We start from the raw sequence: 23637 nt of genomic DNA, 5'->3' as shown, positions 1-23637 counted from the left end.
GCTCCTACCTGAATACTGACAGCCAACAGTACCTGAGTCCCAGTGGGTTTGATTCGACGGAAAGCTCATCTGGATCTCATGAAGAACTCCGGCTCCATTTGAAATGCAGAAATCCAGAACACATACAGATAAGCGAGTATATAGGTCCAAACACATATATAGGTCCAAACATACTTCGGAAAACATAGGAAATTTACAGGAAATAGCGTTTGCAATATTGGTATTGTCTTTGTTGGAGAAACAAAAAGAAAGTCAAAGCACATTTTGGTACCACAAGATCCGACAGAAATCATGACTCGTGGAGGAGGTGGGTGCATCGCTAGCAGGAGCGCGCGGGCAGCAGGTGCCTCGTCACCAAGGGCGTTGACTTCTAGCGCAAGAGACGTGGACGCCGGTGGAGACGACGCCGTGAGATCTTCGCAAAGCTACTTTGCAGCTCCCTCAGCTCATCATGTAGTCAATTCCGCAAGAGATTTGCATGATTCGTCAGCAAAAAGTCACCCATCTCCATTGTAGGATTGGGCGTTGCCTTCTCCACCCCTGTCCTGACACCTCTCCTCACCTCGCCTTCTGAATGAACAGGATCTTCCACTTCATATTATGCCTAACACACTACGTACAATGTTTATTTACGATAAATAAAATGCATGGAGTTTGCAACAAATAAAATAAGGATCCTTTTTAACAAAAAAATAGTTTAGCATACATATATAATGGATCTCATTTTGGTACATTTATTCTAAACATTGTGGTGGTTCAAATAGAATCGAAAGAGTCACAATTGAAGAAAAATGTATTTCAAGGACAATCGCCCTCTAATAAAATTGTAAAGCATGTCATGTATATAGGTGATTGGTTTATTTTCTCTTTTTCATCTCCTTTCAGCAATCTATCTTTACAATCTCAAATAATAGTGTGTAAGCCCAAGTCTTGGTATAGGAATTCCACCTAGCCCACAAAGTAATTTCAGCCCACACGCCTTTCTCTTAATTCCTTCAATTCCTCCTCCACCGTATCCTCCATCTTCAACTTTAATAATGTGTGTATCCCCTTGCCACCACCTATCCCCTCCCATGGACTACCTATCCTTGGCTGTCGGCACCACCAGTGGCGTCGCAACCTCCCACCTAGCCAATGTTGCTTACACCATAGTGGTAGTAGCTAGCGCTGCCTCGTCGCTCCACTCGCCGCCTTCGAACCCTACCATGCCCTATAGGAGCCAAAGGTCGCCCCCGCTGCCTACTCCCACTCCTCTTTGTGCAGATGTTGCTAGTTACACCTCTTCTTGCGTGACATAACCTTGGTGTTTTGGTATACACCTAGGTGTGTGACATTATCCTTCCTCTTCTCCTGAAGTGATGAGACCAAAAAAGTTTGGAGGCCTAGGTGTTTTGGACCTTGACCTGTTTAGCAGAGCATTAATGCTAAGATGGTTATGGTATGAGTGGAAGGATCCTGACCGACCTTGGTGGGAACAGACCCGCCGGTTAATGAAGTGGATAAGTAGCTGTTCAGAATGAACACGGTGGTCACTATAGGCAATGGACAGAAAGCAAAGTTCTGGAACTCTTCATGGCTGCAGGGAAGAGCCCCAGAGATATAGCACCAAACCTGTACAAATTGGCATGGAGGAAAAGAAGAGAAGTGAGGGAGGAGCTGTTGAATTATTGCTCGACAAGAGGACTATGTAAAATGAACACTATAACTGAAATGGCTGAACTTGTAACACTCTAGGACCTAATGCAAGATATCCAATTTAGCGACTCCCCTTATGTTATCTCTTAGAGATGGACTCTTGGAGATGGACGACAGATGGCGAATATAATACCAAGTCTGCATACAACATTCAAGCAGAAGGAAAACATACGTTTTTTGCATGGCTCATGGTACAAAGCAAAATCCTCACGGCCGACAAACTTGCAGCGTGCAATTGGCCATGCAATCCAGTGTGTGTTGTGTAATTCTGAGCATGGGAACGGACCAGAGATCGGTCCAACGACAGAACTCAGCTGCCAACTCTAGGGTGCACGATTGAAGAATGGTGGATGGCTTCACTAAGATAACTGACGTAGAAGGAGAGTGACTGCTGCAGTACTGATGTACACAGGATGAACCTGTGGAAGGAAAGGAATCGGCACATTTTTTAAGGACAAGCTACGACACCATTGCAAGTTGAAGGCTACATCAAGGAGGAAATCGGACTGCGCCGGCGTGTATGCGGCCGTCTGGATGTATCTTAGTTTACTTATTAATGTTTAGACTGTTATTTCGAGCTTCGAGTAATGTAGTTTATTTATGTAATCAAGCATTTGTAATCCTGAAACTTTTACACCTCCTTAAATGATATGGCAGTACTCCTACATTTACGTTAAAAAAAATCCTTTGAGGGCTAGAATCCTAGTAGACTGACCGCACTAACATATAGTATATATGTTCGAAAAAGAAAGTATAGAGCTAGAAAAATAATAATAAACGCTGCAAAATCTTCCCACACGCGCACGTTCCTCACGAGAGGAGTTCCATAGCAGCAAACAATTCACACGATAACAAGATCTCGAGTACGAAAAACTAAAGCTCAGCGCTATACTCAATAATGAACTCCTCCTTACTCTTGGCCGAGGTGATCGTCTAAAATCTCCTTCGTAACCAAAGGGCAGCTCGCACTGAGATGCTTGAACCCCTCAGTTTCCATGAAAGCGCCAAGCACATCTGGACAGTCAATAAACCTTAGGCAAACATATCTGAGTTGCACGCACTGGTGCTGCTCGGCTAAAGCTAGAGTGGTCGCAACCGATTGCACGTCAAGCCAGCTGCACAGCTTCTCCTCGCACATCAAGCGTAGCCTCTCCAATCCGTATCGATCAGCGGCGACTAACAGGTGCTGCATCGCCACAATCCTATCCGCGTTGTCGTTGCAGTCATCTGGTAAGGAATCTGTGTATACGAAGTGTAGGAGCCACCCGAAGACGGTAGGCTCCATGTCATGGATCTTGATGTGCTGCGTCGGCGCCGCCTTCTCCTTCATCTCACCGAAGAGCTCTGCCTTGAAGACCAGGGACCGTGCTGCCAGAACGTATCTGTGGGCATGGAATAACTGGTCGCCCACACTGAATGTTACATCTGCGCCTTCCCCGTCCTTGAGCATGTTGGCAAGATCTTGATGCAGGTTTGACCGTGGGACTTCGATGGCCGTCTTCGCCTGCCGTTTGATCATGGTCAGAACACACCTAATTGTGAAGCAGTCGTTGGACATGAGTAGCAGCTCCTTCAGATGGGATTTCTTGATGAACAGGCTGCCCCACTTGTTGTGAAAACTTGTCGGCTTAACGGTGCTGTGCTTGGGAGTCCTCCATACCTTTCTTCTTTTTTCTCCTTTCTTTTTGCCTTTTACTCTGAACACTCTATGATCTTTGTCTAGTAGACTTAAACTGAACTTGGTCCTCTTAGCCTTAGCTGCTGATTCTCCTCCAAGGAAACACAAGTAGATCGACACGTAAGCAGCTCTGTTCCAGCGGACCCAGCCCATCGGCTTGTCGCCGTCAGGGTAGAGCCTCATGTTCCAGTCGCCGCTGCCGCTGCTGAAGGTTCTTGAGCTAATGTACTTGCCAATGCCCACGCCGTCGAGCAGCGAGAAGTTGGTGACGTCGAAATCGTGCGTCGCCGTGATGCTCTCCATTAGGAATCTCGACGACGACGTCTCCGGTAGAATTTGTTTGACTGGCGAGTTGTCGGCCATGGCAGAGCAGATGGCGCAAGAAGAAAGGGCAACGAGCGAAAGATTGACGAGAACACGGCCGCGCCGTTCGCGATCGTCTTATCGTACCTGAAGTCCTGAACTAGGAGAGGACTCCGAGCTCCGAGGCCTGTGGGACTCCAATTAGTTTGCATTGAAGATCGACGACTTCTTTACGTCAAGAACAAGGACTTTGTGATTACGTATAATTTAGAGTCTATATTTTTAATGTTCACCCTCAATTGGCGCGTGCCTACATCTTTTTCAAAAAATTACTGGTGTAAGATTGGGAATTCCAAAAAAAAAAAAACAGTTCCAACATTTTTTAATGAAGTAAAACTTCCATCCTCTGAATCCTGCTTTTTTTGGTCTTCCATCCTCTGTATCAACTCAGAATAATAAACATATTACTACGTGTACATCAAGATTGATGGGTGAAATCACAACACTGAATATTGGTGAGTGAAATCATCACTCATGCACCCACGACTCCAGCACCGTACACTGGTGCTTAGTATAGACTCAAATCTTGGTAGACTGACAGCTAGGAGAATTTGGTTGGGGCCTAAAACATGGCAGTGCCAACTTTTGTAATGCGATACAACACACGTTTGAACAAGCGTGGCTTAGTTGATTAGGTTTGTTGTCGTGGAACCCATCCACCCGGTGGTCAGAACAGAACACACGTTACTTACAGTGTTCAACAAAAAAAATGATACAAACTGTTATATTTACAGCGGATTAGCACTATACAAAACTCGGTTATGGAGGTGAGTAAAAATAATGACCACGTATAATCTGGAAAATTAGCCAATATCAGTAGAACACAGCAATGCCATCATCCAAAACCCTAAGTTTTAAGGTGCGAATATGTTGATCACAGGACTTGTTGACAAAAGAGTTCAGTTGCAATGGTGGCACCAAACAATTCTCTTCTCAACAGACGTTTTTACGGTCCGTCCAGTGACCTCACCTCTTCATCCTTTCCCTATCCTATTTGTAGGGGCCTATCGACCTATCCCATCTGCCAGCTCGCCACCAAAGATCTTTCTTTTCCAACAATTTTTCTCCTTTTATTTGCCTCCACCATCACACTTGTCCATACCAGTCGATTGAAATTTTCCCAGCACGTGGAGGACTTGTGAAAAAAAGAGAGAGGAAAAAACAAGGCAAAATTAAAGAAATAAAGTGCAACTGAAAAACTTTTGTAGTGTCAATGGGCAACGGACAGATTTGTCATGTAATGACTATAGACCAATATGATAACAAAGATCACCACTGTTGAGCTATATGATCGAGTTCCCAACAAGGCTACTACTGAATCCTGAGCGTGTTTCCCATTTTGTCTTCAATCTCCTTTATAACCGAAGGGCAGCTTGCAGCAAGATGCTTGAAATCATCGGTTTTCATGATAGCGCCAAGCACACCTGGTGAGACGATCAACCTGACGCATGCATCTTTCAGTTGCACGCACTGATGCTGCTCTGCAATAGCAAGGGTACTTGCAACCGACTGCATGTCCACGCTACGGCACAGCTCTTCTTCGCACATCAGTTTCAGCCGGTCCACTCCGTACCGATCCGCTGCGACTAGCAGGTGCTGCATCACCGCATTCTTGTCATCGTCACATTGATGATCCGGCAGAGAGTCCGTGTAGAGGAAGTGGAGGAGCGCCCTGAAGATATCAGCCTTCATGTCACCGATCACGATGATGGGTTGGTCACCAGTACACTTGTTCTTCATGCCATGGATCTCGACGGATTGCGCATTCTTCATCGGGCCGAAGAGCTCCGCGTTGAAGACCGGGGATCGCGCGGCGAGCACGCATCTATGGCACCAGAACAGTTGGTTATCGACATGTACCATCACATCTTTGCCTTTCCCTTCCTCCATCATGCGCTTGAAGTCTTGCCGAAGGTTTGGCTCCGGGACTACAACGTTCTGCATACGAGGATCTTTGATGACAGTGAGAACGCACCTAACCGTGAAGCAATTGTTGTTGCCAAATAGCAACCATCGCAGCCTTGATTTGTCCACGAAGTTTGTCCAACCACACTCTTCACCAACCGACGCAAAGGCATGCGCACCGTATCCGCTGGACCACGATTGGGAACCTTTGCCCAACAGATGCATGATGAACTTCACCCTTGTACCCGCTGCTCCTCCTTGAAGGCACAAGAAGGCCGACACTGCACCTCCTTTGGAGTTCTGCGCCGCGCTCCCGTCAGGGAAGAGCCTGATGGTCCAGTCGCAGCCGCCGACGCTGAAGGTGCTCGAGCTGATGAAGTTGCCGGTGCCCATGCCGTCGAGCAGCGAGAAGTTGACCACCTCGAAACTGTGCGCCGAGGTGACGCCCTCCGCCACGCATCGCGACGACGTCTCCGGTAGGAGCTGGCTCGAAGAGGCAGAGACGTAGGCCATGGCGGCGAAAGATGGGAGATCGACCGAATAGACGGCGGCAACGTCGCGTGCGAAAGGCTGGGGAAAATCATCAAATCCGCGTCGTCGCACATAGCCATCAGATCTTATACGTACAAAAAAAAAAGAGTACGAGTGAAACTAGGGGTCCTACTCCTATAAGGACACCGAGCACGAGTTGTAAACAGACTCACAACTGGAACAATCCTATACTAGCACAAGATCAAAGATATGATTAATGGTAATCGAATTTTTTTTCACGGGAGAACAATTCCGCATAACAGTAATACTCACAACCAAGTTCCTCGATCCATCTGTGACAGCTTGGACAGTAACCAAGTCCGGAAATGCTAAGCATATGCTAGTATACGTCGCACAAGTTATGAATCTGAATTATTTAACAACTTTGCGTAAATATGTATTAGTAATTCACAATGCAATCATGCTGGAAACAAGCATTTCTCTAAAAAAACACTGCAGACCTCAACGGTGAGAGCTAACTAGTGCTGCCGTATCCTCAGAATTCCCTTGCAAACCATTCTTCACCTGGTTAAAGTTGGGGTGTTTCAGGAGATAACCGGTACCTATATCCAGCAGTAAGCCACCAAGCTGTGCCGCGCTGGAAAAATATACGCCGTCAACTCGATTGGTGGCATCACCTTCTTCCAGACCAGACTCTGTTGCTGAAGATTGTTCTTCTATCTTCTCAATGATCACACCGCTTCGTAAGTTGGTTTGCATCCTTTCAAACGCGGTATCGCCATAAACGCGGCCTGCCGTAAGCGCGCCGGCGCCGTGGACCGGCTGATCGACCTGCCGGACGGCGTCCTGGGCTGGACGACGTCCAGTCGCGCCTCGCATTCCGGCAGCCGGTGCGGACGAGCGCGTACCGTCGAGGCGCTGAAGGCACCTCTGGCGCGCCCTGCCGTCGGAGCATCGACATCGACCAGCGCGCGTTCGGAGACACCCGCTGGTCTTACGACGCGAACGCGGCGAGGATTTCGCCGAGGCGCGTGACGAGCGCCGCCGCCGTCCAGTCGTCGCCGCCACGGGGCGCGTTCCGCATGCGCATCGCCGACCGGATCTTCGACGCTGAGCACAGTTGGATGGATACGCCGGGCGCTCACGCGGCGCCCCGCGAAGGTGCGGTCGACATCCGCGGCGACGTCCACAGCTCTCGCTCTCCGAAACGCCCAGAGTTCTCGTTTTCCCTCTACTGCCGCGCCGGAGGCGCCTTCACGTGCCGCCTCAGGCGCAGGGTACGACCGGAACGCGGCCGCGCTGCGGCGAGCCGCGGCGTGAAGTAGGCGTGCCCTCTGGATGTGGGATGACAGGGCACTCGTTATTTGACCATCTTCGTTGCGTGCAAGATTGGGCGGCCACAAAGCCGTCGGAGTGACAGGGAGGGTCGCAAGAGACGGCCGGAGCGCGGCGGTGCTTCGGCAAGCGGCGGCGGCGGCGTTTCGCGCGACAGCCGGGGTGGGGTGGACGGTATTTGACGGTATTTCAAATACCGTCCACCCCTGTGGACCTACAAGCTGTCCGATCGGACTTGCGGTCCAGATCCGGCGTATGGCAAGAGGTCCTCGTCAAGCTCTGACGCCACACCGCCAGTCGCGACTCGCGAGTCGGCAGACGCCGTGCGAGTCCGCCGGCGCAGGGGAAGACGATGGCCGCTCGCCTGCTCACTTGGTGGGCGAAGATTGATGGCGGCGGCGACCGGATACGTGTTTTCAGAACTGCCGCGGTCTGTCGGCCTTGGGCGAGACTGGTTCTGTCGCCACCGCCGGAAGCTCTGATCGCCATGAACCATGACGCCAGGTGTTCTTCAAGGTCGGCTTCTGTACATGAGCGAACCTTGAAATCGTTCCGCTCGAGCAGTGGGATATCACGATAATCCGGTCGCAGCAGATTAGCCGTGTGTTGGGCCAGATTTAGAGGTGAGCTCATCAGAGGTCTTCGTCTTCCTCATCATAGGCAGGTCCAGGCGTCCAGGCGTCCAGCTAGCGGGCTGCTCCCCACCCCGCTTGGCGTCCGCTCGCAGCACGATGGGCACGGCGAGGCCGCCGCCGCCTGGGACGCCGATGAGGAGCGTTGCCGCGGTGCGCTCTACGATCGCGCCTTATTCTCCATGTAGTTCAGGGATGGGTCCAAGAACGGGCTGCATTTTTCTTTGGGGAACGGTTACCCATTCTTCAGTGTCAGATTAGTGATCATCAAATTCAAGTGCACCGGCTATGTTAAAATTTCCCTTTTGCTGATTAAATCAAATCACAGTTAGTAACTTCACAGAAGAAATATCCTTTCACATTCGTACGTTTTGAGCAATCTGCTATCATGTGCTCATTGACTTTTGTAGTTCTTTGGTCCTGGGGCTTTCTTTTCAGTTTACGAGAGAAGAACTGAGCCATGAGCTAGAAAGCTGAAAAGATAGACGAATTGTGAGCTGCTTCTGCAGAGATATAAAACAATAATTAAGATTACAGAGGTGTTTGAATTTCTTCAAATTTGTACGGTTCATCATTGTATTCTTTGCCAGTTCTGTATATTATAGACAAAAATATACAATTCTCGCACGAACACATGCTACTTCTCTTAACATTCAATTTATACATACTTGTCAGTTGAGCCTTCACTGAACAACAATGCTGCTACCTGTTCTGATATGTCCAGTAGCAGGGACTGGCTGGTCGTCAGTTCGAGAACTCATCGCTTCCATATTAACCATTCGGCGAAGAAATCGATGTCCCATCTTTAAGGGAGCAAATCTGCAGCAGAACTACCTGAAGCCATGGAGTTTGAGTTATGAACTACTGTACCTACTAGTCCACAAATATAAATAGGGAAATTATTTGGTACACATGCATGTTTTTTTGTCTTGGAGCATCCAATACTTCTAAAAATACTCATTTTAGAAATTACCAGTATAAGTTTAAAACTCCAAATTCAAATCCATTTAACTAAGAAAAGGAAAAAATATACAAAACAAAGCAAATTTCAGCATGCGAAAAATAGGTGGAAGAATTTAATCTTAGTTTGATTAGTATACTAGTCTCTCCAGAAACAACCGATAAAGCTTGATCAGTATACCCAAATCGGCGTAGATGCTTTTGCAAGAATATCATAAGTTTATGGTTGTGCAATGAAAATGGTGAAACGAAATAATTTTTTCTAGATAATAGAGGTAATCTACACTGGTACAGGATTTATTCAACGTAATGGATACACCAGTCGTATAATAGAAACTGGTTCAAATATGACTAAACATTTTACGAAAAAAATGACTAAACATATGACTAAACATATAGATATAGCAGAGTTCGCATGATTAAACTCCTGTGTTACTCATCATCCTTGACAACAGCAACCTTATCTAGAATCTCCTTCATGACCAAAGGGCGGCTTGCGACAAGATCCTTGAACCCATCGGTTTCCATGACGGCACCAAGCACAGCCCGGGAGGCAATAAATTGGAGGCACTTATCCTTAAGTTGAACACAGCTATGTTGCTCTGCCAAAGCAAAGGTGCTTGCAACGGTCTGCACATTGATGCTACAGCACAGCTTGTCTTCGCAAATGAGCCTCAGCCTCTCTAGTCCATACAGATCCGCAGCAACTAGCAGATGCTGCCATACTGTCACATTGTCCTCGGCGTTGTAATCATCAGGTAGGGAATCTGTGTACATGAACTGAAGAAGAGCCTCAAAGATGGTGGGCTTGATGTCACCGATCATGATGTCCTGTGCAGGCTTCTTCTTCATCGGGCCAAAGAACTCAGCCTGAAAAAACGGTGACCGTGCAGCGAGCACGCATCTGTGAGCAGGGAACAATTGGCCATCGACATTGAACGTCACATCAGCACCTTCCTTCTTCTTCAGCATGGCAGCGTAATCTTGGCACAGGTTCGACGGAGGCACTGCGATCTTGTTATCTTCCGACGATTGAGACTCCTTAATGACTGTCAGAGCACACCTGACCGTGAAGCAGTCATTGTTGCGATGCAGGAAGTCTTGCAGGTCGGGTTTCCTCATGAACTTGTCGAGGCCGCAGTCGCGGCCTGCGGACTCGAGGAAGGTTTTGGAGAGCACAGAGCCTTGTGGCCTCAACACAAGCTTGCCATCTTTGTCAAGTAACCCTAATCTGAACTTCACCCTCACGCCCGGAGTTGGTCCTTTGAGAAGGCACAGGTACACCGATACATGAGGGATTTTTTCACCCGCGCTCGTGCCGTCGGGGTACACGTTGAGGCTCCAGTCGCAGCCGCCGACGCTGAAGGGGGTCGAGCTGACGTGCTTGCCGACGCCTATGCCCTCGAGCAGCGAGAAATCTGTCACCTGGAACTTGTGCGCCACGGTGACGCTGTGTGTCAGGCATGTCGACGACGTCTCACCGAGGAACAGATTGCTTGGTGAAGAGCTTGAGTTGCTAGCCATGGCAATGACGGACGATGAATACACGGCAGCAGGGGCTGCAGGGCTAAAAAAGGTTGAAGAAAAGCTTGACCAAGTCAACGTCTGTGTATGTGTCACAGATGAATACGTTCCGAGAAGTTGAAGGTGTTTCATTACTTGCAGTTGCAGATTGATTGATCCGACAAACTCGGCATGCATCCAATAGCTAAACGGAAACTGACTAGAGTCCTGATTACATGGGGTCAATATCCAACCGAACGGAGCGGAAACAACCAAACAGCCATGAGTTGTTGTAGTGGCTGAAATCGTGGACGGCCAAAGTCTCGTATATTTAGAAAGTAAATTGCACCCACTGACAAATATGAGCATTCATCCCTATGCTTAATACTAGGTACATTTTGACTCGGTACTACATTAGTACCGGGTCCAGATTTGGAGGTCCCCAGAAGCCTTAACTTTTTAGTACCAGATCATAACACCACCTGGTACTAAATGGTATTATGACCCGGTACAAAAGGTTTCTCCACGGGTTACTTAAAAAGGAAAGCATATCTACATCTATCGCATGCTTCACATGCGAGGCTTAAGGTCGCGGGTTCCAATCCCGTGGACCGTGCACAAGCATATTACGCGTGAAAATTGCATGACTTGTGACTTGCGACGCCGCGCGTGTGTGGGAGCCTCCCGGCTGTTCAAAAAAAATTCTTTATTTTTTGGGCGAAAAACAAGTTAATGCCGGTTAGTAACACCAACTTGTACTAATAGGTACTGTGTAGTACCGGTTATTTGACCCGGTACTAAAGGACCCCTTTAGTACCAACGTAGCAGTACCGGTTATAAAGGGGGTTTGGGACCGGTACTAAAAACGAGTTCTCCAGCAGTGACCCACTATACAACTTGGTTGTATCACTTCGGTCCAACAAGTAGCAAAACATGTGAATAGATACATAAACTTATCTATCAATTGTATGTATATATAGTCACATGTACGTCCTGCAATATACTCTGTCATCATGACATGTGACACGGATAGTTTTACGTATTTAGCCCATATATTTGTTCCCCATATTTCTTTGACAAGTAAAAAGATTAAAAAAATCTTTGACCATACGTGACCAAGTATAAGGGTTTTTTTAATCAAAGTTTGATAACAGTCGGGAGCCGGTGGGTCTACTCTACGTCAGCTATTGTTTCGGGAATTAAATGATTTACAAAAAAAATTGCACGCAGTCCTTTTCTAAACTTTGATGATCTATCGTACACTTCACGCAAAAAAAAATAGCATCGGCATTAGTAAAAGAATAAAAAATAGTAAATACTATTTACATACGTAATACTGGGTTTGATCATATTGCAATAATCAATCATAAAAAGTGAGAGGAATTACAAAAATTACCTGGGGCTTCAAAGATGTTATGCACCCCTAATTTACGATGTCAAAGTTTGAGTTAGCTCATGACTTTAAAAAAAACCATATACTTGGTCACTCAAAGTGTTTTTAATCTTTTCCCATATGTCAAAGAAATTATAGGTTGCACGCATAATTAAGATTGGATGAAAGGGAGGGAAAACAGGGGGGGGGGGGGTTTACATGCATATAAGTCATCCAATTGGTCATATATGCACATATTTGATAAGTTTGTGTATCCATTTGTATGTTTTGCTACTTATTGGATTAAAGTGATACAATCATACAAGTTGTTGTACGGTGGATGTAATTTACTCTATTTAGAATCCAATAATCATAATAGGTCAGACATGTGGAAGGCGATATGCACACGGACTCAGTGCATTGATCCAAGAATTTTACCCCATTAGTAAGTTATTACTAGCAACATGAACGAATTAAACTCACGTATAAAGCAAGGAAGAGGGTTAAATTCATAAAATTGAAATTATCTGCACCTAATAATTATAAGAAATCAACAATCACACATTATTCTTGAACAGGATTTCAGCTATCGAACAGGCACAGTGATACACCATAGAAGAGAAATCTGAAAGGAGGTAGTAGAACTAAAACTTAGTACTCTTACTCATGCATATGACTAAGGACTTTATCACGTTTTCCCAGTGGCATCAGGCACACATTATTCTTGAAAAGGAGTGTTCAGCCCTGCTTGCAATGTGCACAGTGATACACTAATCATGCAAGAGAAATCTGATAAGAGCTACTAAAACTCGTTACTCTTGCATGACCAGAGTTGCTGCAGACTCGTCCTCCCTACTCCTGAATGTGGCAACCTTGTCCGAAATCTCCTCGCGGATCAAAGGGCAGCTTTCTTCGAGATGTCTGAACCCATCTGTTTCCATGATAGCATCGAGTATGTCCCGTGAGGCAATAAATCTGATGCAAGCATCTTTGAGCTGCGCACAGTTGTGCTGCTTCGCCAAAGCTAGGGTGGTGGCGACCGTTTGCGCATCAACACCATGGCGTAGCTTGTCTTCGCACATCACCCTTAGCCTCTCAAGCCGGTACCGATCCGCGGCAACTAGCAAGTGCTGCATTGTCGTATTTTCGTCAGAGCTGCAGCCGTCTGGCAGGGAATCGGTATTTAACCGGTACAAATAGGTAGCAGTTCCTCCATCCTATAAACATTCTTTGCTTGCAAAAAAAAGTGTATAAGCATACATTACATAACAAAGTATTTTTTTAAAAAAAAAATTTACCTACCTATTTAGTTTCCAAACTTATGTCCTTTATCGGCTCAAAAGAAAATGATATGTGTTGGGAGTTTAACATGCACTAGAGTATAAAAATTACACACGGCTAGAAATGTTACACAGTGATCAACGATGGTGCGGGCTGGCCAAGCGCGGGTTGCTGCTTGCACTTAGAAACGGTCCCATGCCTACTAATGAATGTACGCTATGCTGGGTGTGCACGCGCTAGGGTGGATCATATGCATTGTGAACTTGATCAGAAATTAGAATTGGAAATGTGGTCGTGTTGCATGGTACAATATTATCGTACCTATTTTGTCTCTAGAAGTCTTACTTAAATTAAAAAATAATAGTGAGTAATTGAGTAGAAGAAAATATGTGAAGTAAAAATTCTATTGATTTCCAGTAAATATCTATTGAGTGCAATAAAAATAGTGTAATAGAGATTACAAAAATCATAAGTTTTAGAAAATATAATTAATATTTCACCGTAGCATCACACGGTCATTTTGCTGGTAACCACCGGATGATTTGAGGACTTCTGATAGCATGGTGGTGGAGTAGTACTTCCCCATCTTTGTCCAATAAGCTCAGTGTGTATTTCGTCCTAGGATCCTTTGCGCCGCCAACGAAACACAAGAAGACCGACACATAGGCAGCCTCGTCCTCCTCCTTCCACCCGTCGGGGTAGAGCATGATGTTCCAGTCACGGCCGCCGGCATCCTAGAGCTAACGAACTTGCCGGCGCCCATGCCCTCAAGCAGAGAGAAATCGGTCACCTCGAAATTGTGGGAGGCTTGGGCGCTCGTCGTCACGAGCCTCGACGACGTCTCGGATCGGCACTTGTCCATGGCTGGGGCAGCAGGGGTCGACGTCGAATCGTTGGCCGTGGGCGGAGGAGAACGGCGATAGGAACCTTTCGTTAGATCTTGCTGCTTGTTTGGTTCAATCTAGCCGCATCAGTTATCTCACGGAAACAGTTACTGCACAAATATATCCGAGAGAGATATGCGGGAGGAACACAACCGAAAAATAACCAGCAGATAAACCGGAATAGATTGAAGCTGCTTCAAGGCCATGGAATCCACGGGGTGGAGAGGGACTGTTTCTGGGCGATAGCCTCTCGGCATGTTGCTGATTGCTGTAGTGTCCACCATAGCGATGCCCTTGGGCGCCGTTTTCCCCATGAGGACGTCGTCGAGGTGAAAACCTTGTTCTGATTTCTAGACCGGTAACAACGGCGCATTCGATGTCATATCATCCATAGAATGATAGAACACAAAAGGGGGTAAGGTAATAAAGGAGAATAAGGAGTTTATATTTAAAAAACGTAATTTTTTTTAGAACTTTGGCATTGCAAAAAAAAAAGCACACACTTCTGAATAAGAGTTCTGCCGATTTGAATAAGAGGTCATATGATAGAAAACAGATCGGAAAAGGTAGAAATTAAGATGATAGGATGCAATTAAAATTCAGTACTACGACTATTCAGTTAAACCTTCAGCGTACTCTTTGTTCTTGAGTCTGCGACCTTGTCTAAAATATTGTAGACGAAGTACAGGAGTGCCTCGAATATTGTAGGCTCCATGTCATCAATCTTGATGCACTGATCATCCCTTTCCTTCATTGCGCCGAAGAACTCCGCCTTGAACACCGTGGACCGTGCGGCCAGCATGCACTTGTGAGCAGGGAACAATTGGGCGCCCACACTGAAAGTCACATCTGCGCCTTCCCCGTTCTTCAACATGTGTGAGAGATCTTGGTGCAGCTTTGACTGTGGGACTATAACGGTGCTTGCGCTTACATCTTGTGTGTGAGGATCGTCCACAACAGTTAGAACACACTTGATTGTAAAACTGTCATCCTTAGGGGGCAACAACTTTGGAGCTCGGATTTCTTGATGAATTTAAACCAGCCCCCGTTGCCACCTATCGAGTCAAAGGTGTGTGTCCATGTTCCCGACACTTGATCGCTTTTGTCTACTAAACATAATTTTAAACTGAACTTAACCCTCGCACCTGCTGCTCCTTTAAGAAAATACAAGAGCACCGATGCATAACCTTTGTGCTCTGTGTAGATCCCGTCTGGGTAGAGCTTGATGTTCCAGTCGCGACCGCCGACGGTGAAGGTGGCCGAGCTAACGAACTTGCCGGTACCCATTCCTTCGATCAGAGAGAAACTGGTCACCACGAAATCGTGCATGGCGGTGACGCTCCCCGCCACACACCTCGACGTCGTCTTGGATAGGTATTGACCATGCTTGGGTGCAGAGGTTGAGTTGTTAGCCATGGCGAAGGAAAATGATGGCAATGGGCAGGGCACAAATCGACTGAGATGCTTAGTTCTTCTTATATAGAACTTGGTGTCTTGTTGAGGGCTGCGCGCTCACATGGGAAGATGTTTCGTTTCCGGTGAGCAGGGCGTCAATTGAGAATGCAGAGCGGCGTTTCACCAGTTCTCTGATGGGAACCAATTGAAGTTCCACCGATTGATCTACCGTGCATTGTATGCTCTTTTAATGAACAACAGCCTTTCGTATTTCCATGCGCATGAAGCCATGAATGCAAAGGAATTCTTCGGTTCTTGGCTATGGATGTGACAGATCCATGGGAGGAGGCCATTCACAAGCACGTTCCTAGGATCCATGAGATGTTTCGTTTCCGGTTTACATTTTTTTTTACAGTTCCTAGCTATACACTGGTCACCTGAACTTCAGCGGGTGCATCGAAGAGGAATTAGCGGCGAGCGAATTGAGGTCGAGCTTCATGATTTAAGGGAGCTTAATTCACCTGAACGTAAAGAGATCTCTCTGAGAAGAAGGGCAGCACCGTGGTGGTGGCAGGTGCAAGAGTTGGGCAGTGAACTGGAGGACCGCTGGTAGCTGGAGAACTTCTTGCATTTGCTTACTTCCATCACATACACCACCATCGCGCCAAGAGCAAATTCCAAAAATATTTAATATTAATCAATTGGGGGAAACAATATATATTTTGGCTAAAAAGGTAAATATGCAAATCTGTCCCCGAAGATTAAACGTGGTTACTTGCTAGAGTTTGGGCTTTTATCATAAGCTTTGAGCTTTGCAGCTGGATATTATTAGTGGCTAAAGTTGTATTCTGCCTCAAGCAAGAGAACATTTAATTTGTGGTTGAAATAGTGTGTCCAAAATGCATTGTTTCATTCTTTGCAAGACACAAAGTGTGTTGGAAAGAGTATATACATGGTTTCATCACCATGAAACTCATTTCATCTCTTTCTTTATTAACTCGTCTAACCATAAAAACGCTGACATGACACTTTATTTAATGAGAATGAAACTTCCATTAAGAATGACCTAATTACTAAAACAAGGAGTGAAATTCAAGCGGCCGGAAAGGTGAAGAATAGGCCAATACATCAAAATAAATTATTTTAACGCAAGCACACGCAACAAGAAAAAAAAGTAAGAGTGAGAAGAATTTGAAGGAGAAAATAATGCCAAAACCTAATGGATTTCTTTAAATTTTCATTGTAGCAGTGGTACAAGCAGCAGATATTCTCCAATAGGAGTGTTGCAACGGATACAGCAGTACTGATATTGCATCATACGTACTACTATTCAGCTATATACTTCCAGTGACACTACTCGCTCCAGACAGCAGCTACCTTGTCCAAAATCTCCGTCATGATCGAAGGGCAGCTTGCGAGGAGATGCTTGAATCCATCAGTTTTCAAGACGACACCAAGCACGTTACGCGAAGCTATAAATCCAAGGCAAGCATCTTTGAGCTGCGTGCAGTGGTGTTGCTCCGCTAAAACTAGGGTTGTGGCAACTGTTTCAGCATCAATATCCTGGCACAGCTTTGCTTCACACATCATCCTTAACCTGTCTAGTCCATATCGATCGGCCGCAACCAACAAGTGCAGCATCGCCACATTATTGCTACTATCTGCATCCCAATCGTCTGGCAGTGAACCTGTGTAGACGAAGTACAGGAGTGCCTCGAATATTGTAGGCTCCATGTCATCAATCTTGATGCACTGATCATCCCTTTCCTTCATTGCGCCGAAGAACTCCGCCTTGAACACCGCGGACCGTGCGGCCAGCATGCACTTGTGAGCAGGGAACAATTGGGCGCCCACACTGAAAGTCACATCTGCGCCTTCCCCGTTCTTCAACATGTGTGAGAGATCTTGGTGCAGCTTTGGCTGTGGAACTACAATGGCGCTTCCTTCTTCAGTGCCAGGCACTTCTTTTACGGTCATAACGCACCTGATTGTGAAGCGATCACCGTTGAGACGCAGCAACTCTTGCAGTTTGGATTTCTCGATGAACTGGGGCCAGCCCCAGTCGGCACCGACCGACGGAAAGGTCGGTGTGCACGTTTCCTGTTCCGACACTTGATCATCTTTTCCCAGTAAACTCAAACTCAATTCAACCGTCACACATGCTGTTCCTCTCAGAAAATACAAGAACGCCGATACATAAGCACCATTATTCTCCGTGTTGTTCCCGTCAGGGTAGAAGTTGATCCTCCAGTCGCAACCGCCCACGCTGAAGGCGCTCGAGCTAACGTACTTGCCGATGCCCATGCCGAAGAGCTGCGAGAAGTTGGTCACCTGGAAGTTGTGCGTGGCGGTGACGCTCCCCGTTGCGCACCTCCACGACGTCTTGGATAGGCACTGACCATGTTTAGCTGCAGAGGTGGAGTTGATAGCCATGGCGAGGGAGCTGATAGCAATGGGCGTTGCACAAGACGGCTCGTGCTGCAGAGGGCCTTCTTATACAACATTCCTGTTAAGCACGTGCCCTGGGATCGACTCTTCGGAAGCGGCGCGCGTGCCTATGGTAGAAGACCGAAGACGTTTAGTTTTCCCGTGAACGGAGGCGCAGATTGGGAATGCTAGGCGTTAAGTTGTTGCACCCCGTTCTGATCGGAGCCAAATAAAGTTCATCGATTGAGCAACCGTACGTGCACTGTTTGGAGTACGAAGTGATTCTTGGATTCAAGTGCAATCAACCACATAAAAGCGGCTGTACGTGTTCCTAGTAGGAGAGTAAAAGAACTTGATTTGTTCTGCATTAAGTACGTACCCCTATTTGCATACTTCCTTCCGTTCTTATATTTATAAGGTGCACACATAAGATTCAAAATTTAATCAATAATTGAGCCATCATTTTTTTATTTTTATAATATAAATTTGATATGATTGGATTTAAAATCAAATATACTCTCCAATGATTATAAGTTTATAAGTATAGACAATATAATATAAGAGATTAAATTCTAATTTGAAAAACCGTGCCATGTCATGTCACGCCTTATAAACGTGCACTCTACTTGTCTCCCAACAAAAGAAATAGTATGTCGAACCAAGAGTGGTGTCAGGTATGAGAGGCTGGGATGCGGCCATGAAGGTAGACTAGGGAGAAGATTGAAGAAATATTGCGTGGGCGGTTATGAAAATAGGGAAAGAAATAAAAGGCTAAATCTCTACATAAGCATTTTAGATGGCTCCAACTTGGTATCTTGGATTCAAGCTCTAGGGATATGATTATGATACATAAGGAAAGAAAAATTCATGTGCTTTAAGGCCCTCTATTTTTTTTTGTTATACATTAGTTCATATTGAAATCATGTGTTTTAATACCTTTTAATTTTTCGATTGATGGTAAAATTTCAGGTGCTAGAAGCCCCAGTGATATTTTTTTATAATAAAAAGATTAGATAGGCCCCTAAAATTGGCATTTGAATATTAGAGTTAAAGGAGTCATTCGAAAATTAGAAGGTCAGCTTCTTTGCATTGTACACTTAGCATTTGCTCATTATGTCATAATGTAGTTAATAACTCAATGCCAATGCAAATAAAAATGAAGCAGGCCATATGAGTATATGACTAAAATCCATATCAGCTATCACATAATACCTTACTGCTAAAAAATGGTCTACCTATTCTTGGCAAAATACTCCAAGACACCACTCCATGCATGATGGAACTTCACCATTTTCTAAAAGAAAATTTTCGACCCCGACAAAACAAGGTAATGATAAAATATTAAAATGCATGCCATTATCGTATTAAACTTTCACAACTGATACCTACGTCGCATGCAAAATCTACAGAAATGATGAGTTGATTCACGCACAGAAAAATGAGTTGATTCATGGTATAATACAGAGCCAGGTCACTATTCTTGATGGCTATTATCTTTCTGCTGATGATGCACTGTGAAGACTTCCATCCGAAACCAGCTGGGGGCAGCTCACCATCAGGTGCTTGATAGCAATCCATTTAGACTGACCTGTATCAGGTGCCTGATAGCAACCTGTATATTTTGCACTTAGGGACTACGGACCTGGAAAGGCAGGTGATAACAGGGAATCGTCCACAAATGACGTAAGTCTCACTACACTTGGGGGGCCGCTAGATGCTTGCTTTTTTTTTTTGACGTCCATGGAGAGCATAGACTGACAGACCCCACCTGAATATCATTCAATGCAAGGCCTTGTTTAGTTCCTAATTTGGGAGTGTCAAAGTTGGGAGTTTGTCATAAATGCGCAACTGTAGCATTTCGTTTGTATTTGTGAATTATTGTCCGAAAATTGACTAATTAGGCTTAAAAGATTCGTCTCGCAAATTACAACAAAACTGTGCAATTAGTTTTTGATTTCATCTACATTTAGTATTCCATGCATGTATCGCAAGTTTGATGTGATGGAGAATCTTCTTTTTGCATAGTGTCAAAGTTGGGATTTTGGTGGAAATTAAACATGGCCCAAAATTGTGTATGGACAAATGAATTTCTTCTTGTCGAGTTAGGTGGTTGTACTGACTGTGACCTTATCGTGTGTATGACAGTGAATGATGGGACGGATAAAAATTTATTATCCTTTTTTTAGAAAAAATTGTGAATTATATTGTAGTGAGTGGTACCAATAATATTCATTCCAGATAATGCATTCCAGCAGACAGGCGCACGGGGTGCGACGGACTGCAGGAGCCGAACAAGTGGCTACAATGGAAGGGCTAAGAGCATCTCCAAAAGCTTAGATACCTAAAAACAGCAAAAAAAAAAAAACTGCTCCAACAGCCTTACCTATATGGATTGCTATCCCTAAATTTTTAGGCTATGACTTAGGTGCGTTCGCATGCATAATTAGAAAATGAGTTGATTTGCGAACAAAAAAAAGTCGTGGTATATATTAATATATAGTAGAGAGGCCACCTATTCTTGATGGCTATTTCCTTTCGGCTGATGCACTGTCAAGGCTTCCATATATCCGAAACCAGCTGGGGACAGCTCGCCATCAGGTGCTTGAACTCATCGGTCGCCACAATGGCTCTTAGCACTTTCGGCGACGACATGATGAACGCAACGCAGGCTTCCTTAAGCTCTTGGCAATGGTGCTGATCCGCCAAAGCCAGTGTCGTCGTGACCGTCGACACATCGATGCTCCTGCACAGCTTCTCCACGCACATCAGCTTGAGCCTCTCCAGCCCGTACCGATCCGCGGCGACCAGCAAATGCTGCGTCACTGCAGTGCCGTAGCCGTCAAAGCTCCCCGGCAGCGAGTCCGTGTAGACGAAGTGGAGGAGCATCTCGAAGATCGCCGGCTCCATGTCCACGACCCGCACGGCGCGCCGCGCGTCCTTCTCCGCCATGGGGCCGAGGAGCTCGGCGTCGAACACGGGCGACCGCGCGGCGAGCACGACCCTGTGCGCGCGGAACTCCCTGCCCGCGACGTTGAACGTGACGTCGGCGCCCCTGCCGTCTTTGAGCACGCGCTCGAGGTGGCCCGGCAGCTCCGGCGGCGGGGCCGGCGCGGGCGTGGTGTCCTCCGTGCGCGGCGGCATGAAGACGGTGAGCTCGCACCGGATCCTGAGGCGGACGCCGTCGAGGCACCCGGAGAGGCGGAGGAGCGGCTTGAGGTAGAAGTTGTTGAAGCCCCAGCTCTTGGGGTGAGGCCACCCGTAGGTCGCCGTGGACGCGCGGCGGCGCCAGCGCCGCGACGCCCGGCCGTCCCTGCCGACGAGGCTCAGGGTGTACTTGGCGCTCACCGGCGCCGCGCCGTCGCAGAGGGAGACGTACGCGGACGCCGCGGGCATGCAGCAGCAGCAGTCCTCCACGGACTTCCCGTCCGGGTAGAACTCGATCCTCCAGCTGTAGCCGCCGACGGCGAACGGGGCCGACTTGACGGACACGCCGACGCCGATGCGGCCGTCGAGGAGCGAGTAGTTGACCACCTCGAAGTCGTGCGTCCCCGTCACCTTCTCCGCCCGGCACCTCGACGACGTGTCCGGTGCACGGCGCCGGCGGGATGCATCGTGGTCCGGGACGTCAGCCAGCATGTCAGCCATTCGGTTGCGTAGCCGCGTAGGTTCAGTTCATCACATGATTCATGATTGTATATAGTAGATCGATGGATGCACGCGCTCTTAGAGATAAGGAGTATCTTTATCTCTTTTTATCTTTTTATTCCTTTGTTTGCGAAAGATTTATCTCCTTTATTTCAATTCAAAGATATTAAGTCCGGAGCCTCAACGAGACAAATTGGTCTCCTCTTATTGCTCGAGTAACCAAACTACATATCTACAACATCATAGTTCAACAAGCCAATTGCAATAGTACAGATTAAGGATTGCATGCAAGGTCTGAGATGCACATCTTCTAGTCTTACTTCTAGCATGCGTATAACTCAGCACAATGAACAGAACAGCTAGTCCATGTAGGAATTTTGGGTGTGCCCAGACAGATGGGGCCTGCGTTGCAGTTGCAGCTCACATTCCTAGCAAATGTTTTCCTTGGTCAGGAAGGGGGCACACTCTGAACAAAGCTGAAAATCTGAATGCGCGGAATGCAAATCTCATGTTTCAATTCCTTTTTTTTTTGTCGTCAGTAGATCACTTTCTTTCACCCACCCAATGATCACTATGTTTGAAGCTGCGAGACGAACTTGCGCTCGGAGACAGCGCTCCCCGCCAGCTCGACGACGGCGACAGCTGCGGGGCGATGAGGTGAAGAGCTGGGGACTCTAGTGAAGAGAAGGGCTCCTGGATTAGGAAGGGGCGCGGCAGGATATACCGGGCGAATAAGGGAAGGGGAGAGCGCCGGTGGAGCCAAAGCCAGTTCGCCGCGACGAGCCGCCGCTGCCGTCACCGGAGCAGAAGGGGAAGAGAGCACGGAGGAATCAAAGTAGAGAAGAGGGGTCTATTTGAAAACTAACAAGGGCGTTTCTGCAATTATTTGGATCGCGACTATTAATCGCGATCTATTTCAGGGAGTTTTACAACAATAGTTGGATCGCGTACATGATGTGAACAACACCGCCGTCGTGCAAGCTCAGAGCAGGGTAAGAAGCGTGGAGTCCCATCAAGGATGGCTCTGTATCTTCACTCTCATTCAGATTAGGCGGCAGCACTGCGGCATTTGTCAGATTAGGGAGCATTTGGGCACATCCCGTGTCCTTCGACGAGACCTCAGAAATACTCATCTTGTAGTCGTCGTCCCAACCATCAGGGATGTAGTAGGCGTATCCAGAGTTTGCCAGCTTCATGTACGTGTGCATGTCGAAGAACTTGATGTAACCATTGACAATGATGATGTCCCGAATGAGCATCGGATTACCATCGAGCCTCTTGGGCAGCACTACCGACGGGAAATAGTTGTTGTCCAGGAGCACGTCGTAGATGAGGATGCCATGCCAGAGGTCCACCCAGCCAACTGAACCGAGTTCCCCTCCGATTGTGACCGCATCATCTTGGTGCACCATTTCCTTGCCTCGGAGTTGTACAGGTGGAGATCGAACTGCTCACGGTCGGACGGCCGCTGGCAGAGAATGGGGACGAAAAACATGCCGCGGCCGCGTAGCAGAGCAGGCTCGCGAGGGCACGAGGATCGGATGAAGCGATGGCCGCTCCTTCGTATCGCCTGCTGCCTGATACACGAAGTACTCATTGATGTTAGGGTCTCTACCTCGCCGCCGCCGCCATCAGGGGAGATGGCGACGCGGAGAAGGACGAGGTCTTCCACCGTGTTGAGGACCTTGGGCAGGTCGCCAAACGCGGAAGGCACGGAGTGTTGCCGCAAGGTAGGGCAGTGGACGGTGAAGCAGGAGACTAGGTGTGTGTGTGTGTGTGTGGGGGGGGGGGGGGGGGGGGGGGGTCCAGCTAATTGGTCAAACAACAAGTCAATCCCTGCCAACGGATACTTGTTTTTAATGGTTACCGCATTCTAAGGGTGGTAATCCACACATAATCTTTTTTAACAAATAGAGCAGGCAGCCCCATGGCGGAATGCTAGGTAGACAAATCCTTTATCCAACAATTCTAGGAGTGTATTTTAATTCTGCTAACTCTGTAGGTGGCATTCGATACCGTCGTCTCAAGATAGGAGCAGTGCCTGATCTACTCAATGGGTAAACTCTACCG

The 23637-nt window shown here is 47.0% G+C and overlaps 6 protein-coding genes across 6 annotated transcripts; all 6 read right to left on the bottom strand.

Moving 5' to 3' along the window:
- Positions 1–1570: 1570 nt before the first annotated feature.
- Positions 1571–3736, bottom strand: LOC101780883 (BTB/POZ and MATH domain-containing protein 2). Its single transcript, XM_022828551.1, has 2 exons — positions 2617–3736; positions 1571–1656 (listed from the first exon to the last, which is right to left on the bottom strand). Exons 1-2 carry the CDS (start codon positions 3734–3736, stop codon positions 1571–1573), a joined length of 1206 nt encoding a protein of 401 aa, XP_022684286.1.
- A 1311-nt stretch (positions 3737–5047) lies between these two features.
- Positions 5048–6154, bottom strand: LOC101780484 (BTB/POZ and MATH domain-containing protein 1). The gene has a single exon (XM_004978193.1). It carries the CDS (start codon positions 6152–6154, stop codon positions 5048–5050), a length of 1107 nt encoding a protein of 368 aa, XP_004978250.1.
- Positions 6155–9492: 3338 nt separating this feature from the next.
- Positions 9493–10137, bottom strand: LOC101780082 (BTB/POZ and MATH domain-containing protein 2). Its single transcript, XM_004978192.2, has one exon. The coding sequence runs from the start codon at positions 10030–10032 to the stop codon at positions 9493–9495; it is 540 nt and encodes a 179-aa protein (XP_004978249.2). The 5' UTR covers positions 10033–10137.
- Positions 10138–12747: 2610 nt separating this feature from the next.
- Positions 12748–15516, bottom strand: LOC105914786 (BTB/POZ and MATH domain-containing protein 2-like). The gene is made up of 3 exons (XM_022828550.1): positions 15246–15516; positions 14776–15123; positions 12748–13118 (listed from the first exon to the last, which is right to left on the bottom strand). Exons 1-3 carry the CDS (start codon positions 15514–15516, stop codon positions 12748–12750), a joined length of 990 nt encoding a protein of 329 aa, XP_022684285.1.
- A 1332-nt stretch (positions 15517–16848) lies between these two features.
- On the bottom strand, positions 16849–17928 carry LOC101779681 (BTB/POZ and MATH domain-containing protein 2). Its single transcript, XM_004978191.1, has one exon. The coding sequence runs from the start codon at positions 17926–17928 to the stop codon at positions 16849–16851; it is 1080 nt and encodes a 359-aa protein (XP_004978248.1).
- A 2444-nt stretch (positions 17929–20372) lies between these two features.
- LOC101779288 (BTB/POZ and MATH domain-containing protein 2) lies at positions 20373–21737 on the bottom strand. Its single transcript, XM_004978190.2, has one exon. The coding sequence runs from the start codon at positions 21565–21567 to the stop codon at positions 20473–20475; it is 1095 nt and encodes a 364-aa protein (XP_004978247.1). The 5' UTR covers positions 21568–21737; the 3' UTR covers positions 20373–20472.
- Between the last annotated feature and the right edge of the window lie 1900 nt (positions 21738–23637).

The sequence above is a fragment of the Setaria italica genome, chromosome VII (genome assembly GCF_000263155.2).
Source record: "Setaria italica strain Yugu1 chromosome VII, Setaria_italica_v2.0, whole genome shotgun sequence".
Taxonomy (NCBI): domain Eukaryota; kingdom Viridiplantae; phylum Streptophyta; class Magnoliopsida; order Poales; family Poaceae; genus Setaria; species Setaria italica.
The sequence above is the reverse complement of the archived record's forward strand: the minus strand, read 5'-3'. Positions and strand labels throughout refer to the sequence as shown.